Raw genomic sequence first — 13,944 nt, 5'->3', positions numbered from 1 at the left:
GATTTGTCAGCCTTTCAAAGAAACAGCACAGAGAAGATGACATTTAAAAAAAACACCCCAGGAAAATTTAACTACTGGGTGGTTATGTATTAAAAAACTAATTCCACATCTGACTTCATGGGTCATGGAATGCCTTGGCGGACTAAAACAGCACGAGCTATTTACAAATGCCTTTCTGTAACTGTGCTGGAAAGTCACCTTTCTCAGGACAGGAAAAGAAACTTTAATGCTTTTTGGGGAAAAAAACGGAGATATCCTAAAGCCCAACCAACTTATCTGTAACTGCTCTCCTCAGAGTTAAAATCAGCCACAAAGTTAAACTGATCTCTCACCATACAGTCAACTTCACATCCACATTCAACCCACCGAATCCACAAGAGTTGCTCTCTAGGAAATTAAGCCTTATATTGCATAATATAAACAAAAAAGTAATCTAAGCACAAAGCAGGGCTCAATTAGCTCTGTTTTAACAACCTAACTCAGTCCAGAAAACTAAGACTGTTCCACATGCCTGAGCAATGCTCATATTTATTGATCATAAGCACTGTGGAAAAAGCAGTACTTGTTCAACAGCCAACATCACACACAGAAATACACAATTATTTAATTTTGAAACAACATTAACAGCCCACATTCAAAACTAATACAATTCACAGCTAGTTCTGTGGTTTTTTAAATTTATTTTAAAGACAGTTTGGACCTAGCTGTAGCAGCCCAATTCAAGGCAAAAAATGTAAAAAGACACTGTAAAGAACATTTGTAAGTTTTTCTATTGCTAAGACCATCTTCTCCTTAATTTTGAAAAGCAGCCACTGCTGTGTTGAACAAATCCACAATCCCTGCTCCTTTTCCACCAATTAAGAAGCTGAAGCAGAGCAGTCTCCAAAAGGCACCTAACACTACAACACCCTCTTTGAAAATGTATTACCTTGTACAAATACATTACAAAATACTTGTTTCATTCTTTGCTGTATTGTCCAACCTAATGAGCTGGAACTCATGGAACTTCCAGAGGAAACGTGTTCTGAATAGTTCACATCTACACACAAATTAAGGTCTCACTGAGACACTTTTTAGAGGCAAACAGGAGAGACAAGTTGCCTGAGACAGATTAAAAGCAGCACTATTAACTAGGGGAAGTGAATGAATGCCATCCAAAAAACGAAGCTCTCGAAATTCCTCAGGCCAAGACTGAGCCAAGACTTCCCAGATGAATCAAGTGCTTTCACAGGTATCCATGAATCACCCAGGTTAAAGAGCAGAGAATCAACAGTGGTCACTGATTTCTCCTGTATCTCCACCAAGAAAAGACCACACGTCAAATGGGAAAAATCCCTGCTCTTGGCATAAGTTATCAGAACTACCCAGTGGTAGCTGCAATGCAAACTTTCCCTAACTGGCTACTTGAGCTTCCTGTATTTTAGCATGTGAAAGAGTTATTATTGGACTGTAATTTCAGAACTCAGCTGCTAAAAATATCCTCCTCAATATACTAATTAATATGTTGTTAAAACTAACCTTGAACTGTTCTTCCAGCTTTTCTCGAAGAGGGCTCAGCTTCTCCAAGCTCTTACTCAGATACACATGGCCATGGAATTTAATAAATGCCTTGATGAAGTCAGACACGCTCCATCGAGTCTTCACCTCATCACGACTACATTTAGAACATAAATACCCAACTTCAGTCTTTGGAGTTACACACAGCTGCACATAACATTACAGAGTTATTTCAAAATAAAGGAGGAAAGTCCATGAAAAGCTACTTTGTCGTGCTGGCACAATATGCTTATTTCCTGCATTCAGTAATCACAGCCAGGAGCATCACAAACTATTCTTTGTTCCACACTTGTGTGAGGATGCTCTGATTGGACAGGGGATGGAGAGCTTCTGTGTCTACTACCAAAAGTTAATAACTTCTGGCAAGGGAGGTACAGCTGGAAAAAGTCTCTTCCATCTTATCTGAGTGGAAGGAATTCATCCTTAGTCTCACCTTTCCAGTGCTTTAGAAAGTGCTTTTTGTAGGTTAGTGGAGGCAGCTGGGAAAGGAAACTTCACAGCAATGCTTCTGCAGTAGTAGAAAATTGTGGTCAAGTGGTCTCCTTTGGAGGAAGCTAGGATAGCCAACTGATTATAAGGCTGACCTGAGGGAGAAAGAGACAAGTTGTCATGGAGTGAAGCGTGCTCGACGTCAGAGTAAGTGTGGCCACTTGAAAAGGGAGCACAGTCCTCAGTTCTCCAAGAGACAAGGCTCAGATCCATCTAAGGATGCTTCTACTGCAGCCTTGTATCTGCAATGAAAAACCTGTAAATGAAAAAGCTTCTAAATTTGTGGTGCAGTAGCTGTTTGGTTTTCCTGGTTTGTTTGGGTTTTTTTGGAGGGAGAAAGATTGGTTGTGGAAGTTTCTGTTTGGTTTTGTTTGTTTCTGTGATTTGAGTTTGTTTGGGGTTTTTGTCTAAATAAGAAAATACTGTTGAAACCCAGCTTATTTATTCATCTCCATCTATTTGGACAAAATCTTGCCCAGTTTTACCTCGTGAGGCAAATCTAACTGTCAACAGTTCACACTTTGTTGCCTAGAGAATAAAAGATTTCTATAGTTAGAATACAGAGAATTTTGCAGTTACAACACAACTGGCTAAAAAATTCAATTATTGGTTTCATCAGCCTGGCTGAAAAATGATTTATCCTTCTCTCACCATCCCTACATTTTGGGTCACTAAGCCAATAGCTGAAAAGCTAGATCCCTGAACTAAAGAATTCATTAACTTACATGAGCAACTTGAAAAATGCTATTTTAGCTACTAAACTTTATAAAATGGGCATGGGAATAAACAATAAAAGAAAAAAAAAGCAATGCCGGTGGTAGGCAAGTTTTCATTAATTGTCCTTTATAATGTATGCATGTAACACAGAACAGCAGCAGCAAAGCTGTGTATTACCTTCTTTGTTTCTAAAACTTCCCAAAAAGGAGACAAGTGACACAGATCATGCAAATAACCATTACCTAAATGATTTACTGGTGGGTCAGGCTTTGTTGCATGGTTGTTTGGAGAATTTGGGGAAGGAGATTTATATAAAAGTCCGGGTTTCCAACTGCCACACAGGAAAAGCTATACCCCAAACCCTTCTTTGGAATTAAGAACTGAAAAGGTATCCCAGACTCACCATTGGAAGGGACAAGCTGAGCTGCATGTCTATAGTACGACTCTGCCTGGCTGGTCTGATTCCTATAGCGAGCTAAGGAAATAGCAAAAAAAACCAAGTTGAGGCATAAAATCAAACTCTCCTGCACTTACTCTGATATAACCCAGTTTACCTGAAGAGCATTTTACTATTATTTTAGGAATAAATGTCAGAGGAACATACAATGACACCAAACAGCACCAGGATTTGAATCTTGAGGTGGTTGTTGAATTTTGAGGTAGTTGTTTTGCCTCAGACCCAGTGTTACAGCTTAGCAGTTCTTAACTACAAAGGTGTGACAGCACCACAGCCAGAGAGCTACAAATGTTTTTCATCCCCATTTGCACAATCACCAACTAGATCTGCTTTTAGGTTGTTCCAAAAGCAGCTGCAGATTCCTGTGAAAAGAGAACTTTCTACAACACACAGTTCTACTCAAATCAAGAAAAAAATAAACCTGTTGTACTTAATCTAAAAAAGAAACCTGGTTTATGAGAGTCTGGATTTCTAACTGTTGCCCTTGTATCTAAGATGTTGATGTTCTGGAATGGAGAAGTGTGCTAGCCTGCTGCAACAAGCTTTTATAATAATTACTGCTTTCAACATTTCCCTGTGCCTACCAGCTAGAACATGACTAGAACACTACAAGACAGATTCTAGCAGAAAGCCAGTGGTTAACTGTGGCCATGTGTTAATGTGTTAACACACATTAGAAAACTCTAACAGCATTTCTTTCCAGCTCTTTCCCCTTTCAGCAACCACCAAAAGGCACAATCATCAAGTGGCTACTAATTTGGAGCACACTTGCTCCAGCAGTTGGCCATGCTATGTGAAGATCCCTCTCAGGAGAGCTGAACACAGGTAGAACTCAACATCCCACCTCTTTTTCCCTCCCCAACTCACCAATATCTCCAAGGTGAACAAGGCAGTGCTGGCAGATGTAAGAGCAGGAGCTGGATTGTGGCTTCACTATGGCGCTGGTGTGCGTCTGTTTATTGCTAATGATTCCCAGCTGGGAAGACTTTACACGACACGGCAAGTCTACATTAAAAACTGTGCACAATTCCTGTAATAACTACAAAAACAGGTCGAGTTTAGCAGCAACTAGAGACAGTCACCAGAAAAGCATAGAAGCAAGTAACAAAACTAACAGAGCATCACTTGGAGGCACAGATTAGCTAAACAGTGTAAACAAGTGAGACTTCAAATTACATTTTCCATATGGAAATCCTCGAGCTCCATAGTACAGTAGTCTGCCCAGAACTGGGAAGAGAAGAAAGAGTTGTCCATCCCAAACCAGTAAGCAACTCAGTCCTCGTGATATTTAAACCACCAAGGATGGAGATGGGCTATGAGAGGTCTACAAATCTTGTTGGGTTTTGTGGTTTTATCATTTTTTTTTGTTTTGATTGTTTTTAAGTTGGGCACTCAAGAGGAACACCATGGGTTTTATACCTTGATGAAGTGACACTATTCTTTGAAAATAATAGAAAAGAATGTCCTTCAACCCCCAAATCAGCTTGTTCCAATGTAAGAAACAGCACTATCCCAACTTAAACTTTAGAGAGGAGCTGGAACAATACCAAATTTGTAAGCAATGAGGCAATAGGAACAGTTCAGTGGCTGAGCTGTCAGTAAATATTTGTGGTAAGTCAATAGTGAGACTCTTTCAAGGAACAAGATACCAGCTACTTGATCAAGTATCTCAAAAGCTGACTGAATTAAAACCTGAACTCTGCCCTTCCAATTAGTGCTTTTGAATTTTTTTTTAATGGACTCCAGCAAATACTCTGGAAAGAAACAGTAATGAGGGAGTGATGAAAAGTGTTTGTTCTGCTGAGTTACAGGGTTAAAAATGCAGGTAAGAAGTGACAGACTTTCTCCCAGCTGGGAACATGCTCAGTCTCCAAATAAAACAGCCCTGCAGCAGGGTTCCACTTCCAGATAAAGGCACAGAGAAAGCCCAGAGATGCACACTCTGTCAACAGCTAAACACACTACGCGATGCTTTTGCTTGCTGCAGAGAGAGGTTTGTGTTACACCTCCCTCCCTCTTTTGCTCTGTCTTTTACACAGTAGACAAAAATCCCTGACGAAGAGGGATCTCATAGATGAAAGCTGGATAAAAAAGAGAAACTTGACATCTTCCAACATGCTGAATTAAGAGAACTCATGCTCTCTTTCAAAGATGTCGTTCACGCAGGTCTCTCAGCTGGAGAGCAGGTATCTCGGCTGAGCCGAGTCTTCAGACTGAAAATGGGATGATGAACATCACAGCAAACAGAGAAAAAAAAGCCAGTCTATGGTGTCAAACTTCAGAAGAGCAAAATTCCCTGATCCACTGCCGGGAAGAACAAGGCTTTTGCAAGACAAATGGTGGAGATGGTAGAAAACCCTTAGCAAACATGCCACAGGCTGTCAAATAAGCAGCTTTCAAGAAACAATACTGAAGGGGAAAAAGGGTAACCACGAGGATTCTGTAAAAACACGTGGGGTGGCCTTGCAGATGTCTGGAATCAAACTGGGAATTGGTACAGTAAGAATGACCTATTGTGAGTGCTGTAACCTGAAGGCAGTGCAAACCAGCCGTGACAGAAAGTTTAGTCAGACCACTACCTGAGAGAGAGGATTCGGCAACCACAGTGTTGCTGAAGCACACACCAAACGAGGGGGGAAAGGGAAGGAAAGGCAAATTATCTTTAATAAGGCTCTTATCACACAGTGACTCTTATTCTCCATAATCTACAAGCTGTAATCTAACATCGGAAAGAGTGTGGGCAAAAATACGTAAGGAACAGGAATTGCATCCCTTTTGCGATTAACTGAAATTTTCACAAAATATACTTATCACAAGAGCACTCAACAATTGTTTTGCTTAAGGGGAAGAAAAGTTTCTAGAGCCAAAGTATAAAATTCTAAGTAAATGTTAACAAAAACATAGAATTAAGACTGAAGGCTTGTAAACTTGGGAGTCTTGATCAAAAAAACAGCAAGACATTACGTATTGTAAATGCTACATAATACTCTTAGGTACAACCACCCTACTTCAGTGTACAACTGTGGTGGGCACTAAGTCAGGTATTATTGAGAAAATAAAGCTGAATTTAAATATGTATGTAGCATGGACACGTTCTTAAAAAACTGCCCATCCTCAGTGTTAGGAGTTACAAGAAAGGGACACAGAAAAACATCAGGCCATCACACACATCCTGTGCATCTACATTTTCTGCACTTAGTTCTGTACTTGAGTAACTCAGTCCAAGAACAAACTGATTATCTTTGCTTATCCTTCACTATATAGGGAATGAAAGGAATGTCCCACAAATACATACACAGTAATGAGAAGCTGAATGGGAAGTTTTAGAGAAGTGGCAGAAAAAAAAAGAACTAAGAGTACCAACGAAATCATCAGCTAACATGTTTGTTGGGCTTGGGTTTTTTTTAGTGTCATTGTTACTCGCAGACATTACAATTAGAAGACAAAATTCTGCACTCACTGCAGAGACCAGAGTAAAGGGCTCCACGAAGGCCTGGAGAGCCAAGGAAGGCTAGACCTCCTAACAGCTGGAGGATTCACATATAAAGAAGCTCAAGAAGGCAATAGATGCACAGTCAGAAAGCCAGAGACCAGAGCGAGGAAGGATTGTTCTACCCCTTCCTGCTGCTTTATGCTCACTGAGCAGTCACAGCACAGTACAGTAAGAAACGGACCTTCGACCTTACCGAAACAGTGGGGTTTAGGTTTTAAATAAGGTTCTCTTAGAGGGGAACTTGAATTGTACCAAAACACCTAGCAGATGCACAGAAGTTCCAGTTCAAGACTACAGCTGATCAAAAGAAAGCACATGACCAGCTTCGCAGCCATGTCCTGCTGAGAGCACCAGCTCAGTGAGGTGCACTGCTCGAGCCTGTACAGCAATAGTTTCCTATGCTAAGGAAAAAGAACAGACCTTACCCCCCTAAAACTGACCCTCCCACCCTTCCTCTACTTACTGCAACTCACCTGTGTGTAGAAGCCACTAGCTGCCTCTAGGAACAGAGAAAGGTTCGCCTGAACTTCGCTCCGATTTGGATTTGCTCTGTTTTTCGCCTGACCCTGTAGCGTCGTGATCTGATTTTTAAAGGCATGATTCCAACTGAAAACAAGAAAAACGGTTTTCCTTTTTAATTTGGAAGCGTCTTACGTAGATGACATAAGCAACAGGAAAGAAGTGTTTAATTACATAGCATCAGACATGAAGAATATGCAAATTCAGGGAACATTCAAATGAGATACAATGTTAAATACGGAATAACCACCTCTCCTCACCTCTCACATCTATATGCTGATATATGTGTATATGCTAACATACATATACATGTGTATATATACAAGTAACACTGTAACAACAATAATATTTGCTTGTAATTGTTCTGGTTTAAGCAGCATAGAACTTACTCTCTAAAACAAGATGTGGGGTGTAGAGGTGAGGGTTAAAAAATCATTCAGTAACTGCAGGCATGGACAGGACAACTCAGCCAGCCTACTTATCTCACTTCTCTCAGTGCTGGAAAAACCACATGCTTCACTTAACTAAGCTTGTTACAACCCATGTCTGCATCTTAAATACCAGGGAATGGACTCAGGGCATGGAGGAAACCCAGCAGGATCTTTTCCTGATTCTTAAGGTGCCATGAGCACCCCACTAAGTTTTCCCCTGATATTCCTCCCTCTGCTCAGCAATACGTAAGAAGGCTTAAAATGAGAGTCTTGAGCAGCTACCCAACTCCTGTTAGACCTTGCTCAAAGCTCCAGGTGATTACACCAGGCAAACTTTCTTCTTTCTGGAAACTGCAGCCTTCAGCCCTTCCCTGACAGCACCACAGACTGATGTTCCTTAGCTCTCTCCCCTCCATCTGGCTCTTCAAAACCCACTTCTGCATGACTTGGCTGCTACTAAATTGCCAGAGGTAAAATACTAACCTACTGAATGCTCTTCACTGGCTCTGCAGTGCATTCTCACACAGCTCTCATTTTAAAGGAAATAAGACAACCATTTCACAGGATACACTCACTTTTCGGGAAGTCTCAGGGCTTCCTGCTCATCAGCCCAAATTACATATATATACACAAAAATGTACTGAGGTACTTACAGGTCCTGCTCCACTTTTTTATCTAAAGCATATTCCAAATCGGTCACTAGCATTTTTTGATATAAGTCCTGTAGAGCCTGTCTGGACGTCCAGACTTCTGCTGGACCCAGCTTCGAATCTGAGCAACAAAGAAAAAAAAAAAGACACAACAGGTTTTGTAGCACTCAAATTTATGTTGTTACTCGGATTTTTCACTCACCTACCAAATGCAAGAACAGAGCTCAGTGTAAGACACAAAACCAAACACCTGCTTTTATCAGAGATTCATCAGAATAGTGAAATACAAGAACTACAGATGGGTTGGGGGCTGAGTGATCACTGATTAACTGATCAGTCTCCTACGACACCAGAACTAGACGTGAGCTAAGTCAGCAGCTGGCAAGTTAAAAACCAAAACAGACAGGAGTCATTAAGCTGCAGAACTCCTTGCCACTGGATGAATTTAGAAAAACTTCCAGCATAGCCTGAAAAAATTCACAGAAAATAAATCCATAGAGGGATGCAAAACAGGACAGTCCCTGGACACATGCTGTTGGTATTTAGGAGAACACTGTGGGCAAGTATTCCTGCATGCCTGCCATTTCCTAACTCTCTGGTAGCCATCTGCTTTCCATCAGGGAGGGAGGGTGAGAGTGAGCAGACACTGCTCCCTGCTATCTGGAGTTACAGAGTCCAATTTCCTGTGCCTTGGCAAATCACCTGGGCTGGGGCTGCAGGAGCACAGGGATGGGCCTCACCCCAGGGAAACCATCCAGATGTGTTAGGTGGATCTAGGTAGTTTTAATATTCCTGTGGGGACTACACATCAACCTGCTACATTCACATGGCAAAGCACACCTGAGCAGAGGTTCATTAAGGGAACTGCTTGTACTGTGAAGCTGATGCCTTAATATAAACAACTTAAATCATAGCTTGTAGCATTTCGTAGTGTGCAGGGCTGCACTTTCACAACACGTGGGGTAATGCTCAGATCAGCACTTCCACCACCAAGGTTCCTCAAAACCACCCAGATCCTGGCTAATCCCAAGTACAGCAGTCCCTGTGCTAGTCCAGGCAGGAATCTCAGAGAGGAGCAGAGGCATGACCTCCATCTCCAAATGTTTAGAACATCCAAAGTCAACTTTAAAAATACATTTTAGACACAGGCAAGAGGGGCACAATTGGTAAAATGCTATTTACTTACATAGAGAGGACAAGCCTTTAATATGAAGTCGCACACTTTCCACAGAATTCTTAGGATAAGCATAAGGAACACAAAAGGAAAACAAACCCAGGAATCAAATAGAATCAAATAGATCAATTATATAATCGAGGCAATTACCTGTCATGTCAGCCTTCAGGACTTCTGCCTGCCTGTAAGAAAGCAATAAAACAATAAATTAGAAACTGACTGATCAAAATAATTGAATTATGCTAAAGCACATTCACGCAATGGCGGTCTGCTTTACAACCCACACTGCTCTGGTTCATCCCATGGATTTGAGCTATTGCTGCTCAACAGTGTGACTGCTTCTAGCTCATCCCATAAAGCACTGTTCACTTTTCCCTGCTTAAGCCTCTTTTCAAAAAACTACAACCTAAAAACCAGTTACATTATACTTTATATTTCAAGCTTTACGTGGCAGTAGCATCCTGCCAACATCAGTGATACCACTTACCTGACCTGGGAATTCGATATTAACTTTAAGTTGTCACATGTGAAATGCAGTAGCCAACGGTGAGAGCAAAGCAAACTCCCATCAGTGCCTGTCAGCACATTGGTAGAGCCCTCCTGCCTCTGTGCTGCACTAGTTTTCCTTAGTGAGAAGTGATAAAGACTATGGCTTCCCCAGTTACCTCTTCCTTGAACTGCTTCCCTAAAGTCATGCTTTGATCAGGTTTTCAAGTAAAAAAACATACAGCACATACAGGAAAAAATGGCAACTACAGGTGACTCCTGCACTGAACATCCTCTGCAAATCCCCACTGCTGGTGCAGGCTGGCAAAAAGTTTCTCAAGCAAAGGAATATTAGGATACAATCCTCAATAAATAAGTATTTAGGAATGGTCAATGTCTGGATGAAACAGGCAATGGAGATGCTACAATTAATCACTGTGTCAGCAATACATAGAATTTCAAGGAGCAGCACTGCTGGCCTGTTTGAGCGACACAGAATTAACTCAGGGCTGGCAGAGGGGACACAAGGCTGGGTTTGGGTGGAACATATCCCTATGCTTTTGCTGCATTCAAATGGTGGCACAGACGTGCAGAGTGCAATTTTCCCACACTAGATGTGGAATCCTCCTGGCACATTAAATGCTTGCTTCACCCGCCTCAGCAAAAAAACTAGATGAAAGCTGCACTGTGACTAACATCAATGTCAGGTGCCAGCTTGGGAAAGAACAGGGAACCAGGAGAAAGCACCACCTAATCCCTAAAGAGGCTTCAGAAACCAGCATATACTTTCTCTTGCCATTATGATGTGGTGACTGTAAAAACAGCTTTTCAGGTTGTTCTGGGTTCTACCTACTGGCCACAAATTACTGGGAAGGTTTTGAGATCCACATGAGGATTAAAAAGATATCAGAATAGGATACGCATCATTAGGAGAAAGTCCCCTCACAAAATATCTGTTTATTAAATACAAGAAATATCTATAGCAGCTCACCAAGGCCACTGCATATCATCCAAGAAGCAGTGGGATGCTCCCAGAGATTTAATTAAGTCAAGAATATGTTAACTGGTGACAGAAGGAAATCTGTATCTTCGTCACCTGCTTCACAAGTTTAATATCTTTAAGACAACTTCTCTTTATTTATTTCAATAAGGTGCTAATGATTTTTTAACTCCTAACAGCAGAGAGCACTGGAAGAAGAGATAACCTATTATTGAGACAAGTGAGCAAAAATTTAGCTATTGTGTCATGAGAACACAGAAAGCCCAAGAAACATTTCTTCCTTGTCCAAAAGCTGTCTCCCCATCGCTGCAGCCAGAAAGAGCAGATCTTGTCCCCCAGGGAGCTAAGAGGAGCCGAGGAAGGACGGCAGCCACCTCTGGGTGCCTCGGGAGCCTCTCCAACGCTGACCTGCCAGTCCAGTCAGGCACAAAGCTGAGCCAGGTTTGCGAAGCCACTGCTCAGAAGGAAAAGCTGACTTGCTCAGGTGCTGGAGACTCTCTTTTTTGAACAGCCAGCCAAGTTCCTGCAGTCTGGCTCACACTTTAAACATCTACCTGCCAGTTGTGCAAACGTCTGCTTTGAGCTGAGAACACGAGCTGTGTTGCCAAAGCCACGGATCCTGCTGAGCGGCTCAGCCCGAACAGGACACACAGTACTGCCCCAGCAAACACGAGCCCGAAATTCTCCTGCACGCATTAAGACTCTGCCCTTTAGAAGCCAAGAACTGCTCCTCTGAAAACTACTTGTGCAGAACTACCTTCCACTATGTTAAGTGCTAATTTTTAGAGGGGGAAATACAAATAGCACCACTATAAAGGCTTTTTTTTCATAAAGTTTTGCCTCACTGTTGCCTAGAAAATTCATATGAAAGAGAGCCTCAACCATCACTGCAACTGCTAGCAGATGCTCTCTAAATGCACAGCCCTAATAATATGCTGGAACTGAACTTCTACCAAAAAGACTTATTTTAAAAATTCCTTTTCTGGAGGAGAATACTCACGGGCTTACAGAACAAGAGCCTTTAGCACCAATCTCTTCAGGAGCCATAATGCAAACAATCTTTTATATTTTATAAGCTTGCAACAAGCTACACTGAGGGGATTATTACTTTAATTTTTAATAAAATGCATGGAAATTATTTCAATACTTCCTAGAGGCCACAGAATTAGTAAAGTAGGTCTAACATTAGCATGCTGTGTCTCATTTCCACCTCAAACCAACCTTTATTTAAAACAGACACATCCTAAGCCAGGATAAGAGGGGGCAGCCTGGGTACCACACTTGTTCTGCACCAGTAGCACCTCGAGAGAAAAGATGTATTACCTGTTACTGGAACAGACTGCACCAAGGAGCCTTTGCTGGTGCTCAGAGACTCCTGTAGGCACAGACTGGCATTCACTGAAAAGTGATAAGAGTTTCTGACAGTGCCAATGGTTCCTTTTATTGTCAAGCATTTTAACAAGCTTTTTTTGTATTTTCTTGCACCGCCGCATACTGAATTTCCATTAAAACGACTCATTCTGGGTCAAAAACCACTGCCTGCCAGGAGACATGGTACAGCTTGCTTACACACTTCATCATTTCAAGAATATCCTCAAGTACCTCCTTGCCCAGCTGGATCAGAAGTTCAGTCTTCAATTCAAGTTTCCCCAAGTCTGTTGGTCCAAAGCCAAATAAGCACAAACCATAGTTCAAAAAAACTGTATTTCAAGCATTCCCATTAGATGACATACCATCTTCATATATACTGTGATAGCTACTCTTTATAATTTCCTAACCAAATATAAACTCAGTCCCGTGCTTCAGTCAAACTTGAGACTCAAATACAAAAGCCTTCCGCTCAACTCAGTAAAACAGTCTGACACCTAAAGGAATTTTCATTTTATTCATGAACTTGAAAAGCTTCAAAACTTTAAAACACAGTAGCCAGGACTTTCTTTTGAAGTTCTGAAGGTATTAGATATATTAAAATTTAAGTACTCGCAGATGGCAAAGGCAAGTTTTCTTTTCTTAAGAACCTGGGAGTATATAAACTCCTGGTTTGCTGGAACTCACACACTACTTTTAGCCTGGAATGAACCACTAGATTTAGCCAAGGAAGACAAGAAAACCACATTTCATCTTTCCATTTCCAAGTTTTTAGCATTTTTGATCAATTAAGTTTTCCCAAAGCAGAAAAAGTAAACAAGCCGTTCCCCAAACACTGCAGGAAAGGAAACCCCACAAATATCGGGATGTTTCTCCCATACGCATTTTCAAGTGGTTTAACCCATCACACTGGGAGGCTGAAAGGTACACCAAAAGATCATGCAGCCCCACTCAGCCTTCGGCGCCAGAACAAGTTTGCTTAATTTGATGTTAAAATCCTACAAGAAAAGATCATACAACCTCTCTGGTTAACTATTCTATTCAAGTTTTCCTCTTGTTGCACCTCACTTCAACCTCCATTTGGGTATCACTAAACAAATGGATCCATTTTACTGTCATCCCCAAAACAGCTCGTTTCTGTTCCAATATCTATTCTTCAGTTCTGTTATCATTAGCATATTTTAATAACTAAATAACTAATAACAAATTTTAGTTCTGCATACACCACGTTGCATCTCCAACAGGGCAATATCTGTTCTACAGAAGCAGGGGTTTGCTAATAAGCTTCATAATCAAGCCCAGATAAGCAAATAAAATTAAGCCCAAGTTTCCAAAGCAGCAGTTTTGTGTTACCCAGCTAACACACTCTGTTTCTGAAAGTCAAAGTCAAGCCTCACTTGCACCACACCTCTCTCATTTTCACAGTGAGCATGAGCCAGCCATGATTTACAACAGCACAAGTTCACCAAAAAAACGTGGAAAACCCCAGACCTCATAAAACTAGCTCTGAACACAACACTCTGCTCTCCACCGTGCCTGGAGGGGAACTTCACCCGGTTTTCCCCTGGCAGCCCTAAGCACCAGCAGCTGCAACAGTTCCCCC

General features: G+C 41.5%; 1 protein-coding gene across 5 annotated transcripts in view; it reads right to left on the bottom strand.

Annotated features, from left to right (window-relative positions):
* SMG7 (SMG7 nonsense mediated mRNA decay factor) overlaps positions 1-13,944 on the bottom strand; it is a 51,179-nt gene that overhangs the window by 20,181 nt on the left and 17,054 nt on the right. For all 5 annotated transcript variants that reach the window (XM_027723481.2, XM_027723484.2, XM_027723482.2 and 2 more), the window contains exons 2-8: positions 9,638-9,669; positions 8,317-8,434; positions 7,187-7,319; positions 4,088-4,259; positions 3,167-3,238; positions 1,991-2,141; positions 1,519-1,654 (exon numbers count right to left, since the gene is read on the bottom strand). In XM_027723481.2, the coding sequence (XP_027579282.1) occupies positions 1,519-1,654; positions 1,991-2,141; positions 3,167-3,238; positions 4,088-4,259; positions 7,187-7,319; positions 8,317-8,434; positions 9,638-9,669 (814 nt within the window). The remainder of the gene's footprint in view (positions 1-1,518; positions 1,655-1,990; positions 2,142-3,166; positions 3,239-4,087; positions 4,260-7,186; positions 7,320-8,316; positions 8,435-9,637; positions 9,670-13,944) is intronic.

Source organism: Pipra filicauda, unplaced genomic scaffold (genome assembly GCF_003945595.2).
Source record: "Pipra filicauda isolate LSUMZ 115617 unplaced genomic scaffold, ASM394559v2 scaffold185_size1782982_pilon, whole genome shotgun sequence".
Taxonomy (NCBI): domain Eukaryota; kingdom Metazoa; phylum Chordata; class Aves; order Passeriformes; family Pipridae; genus Pipra; species Pipra filicauda.
The sequence above is the reverse complement of the archived record's forward strand: the minus strand, read 5'-3'. Positions and strand labels throughout refer to the sequence as shown.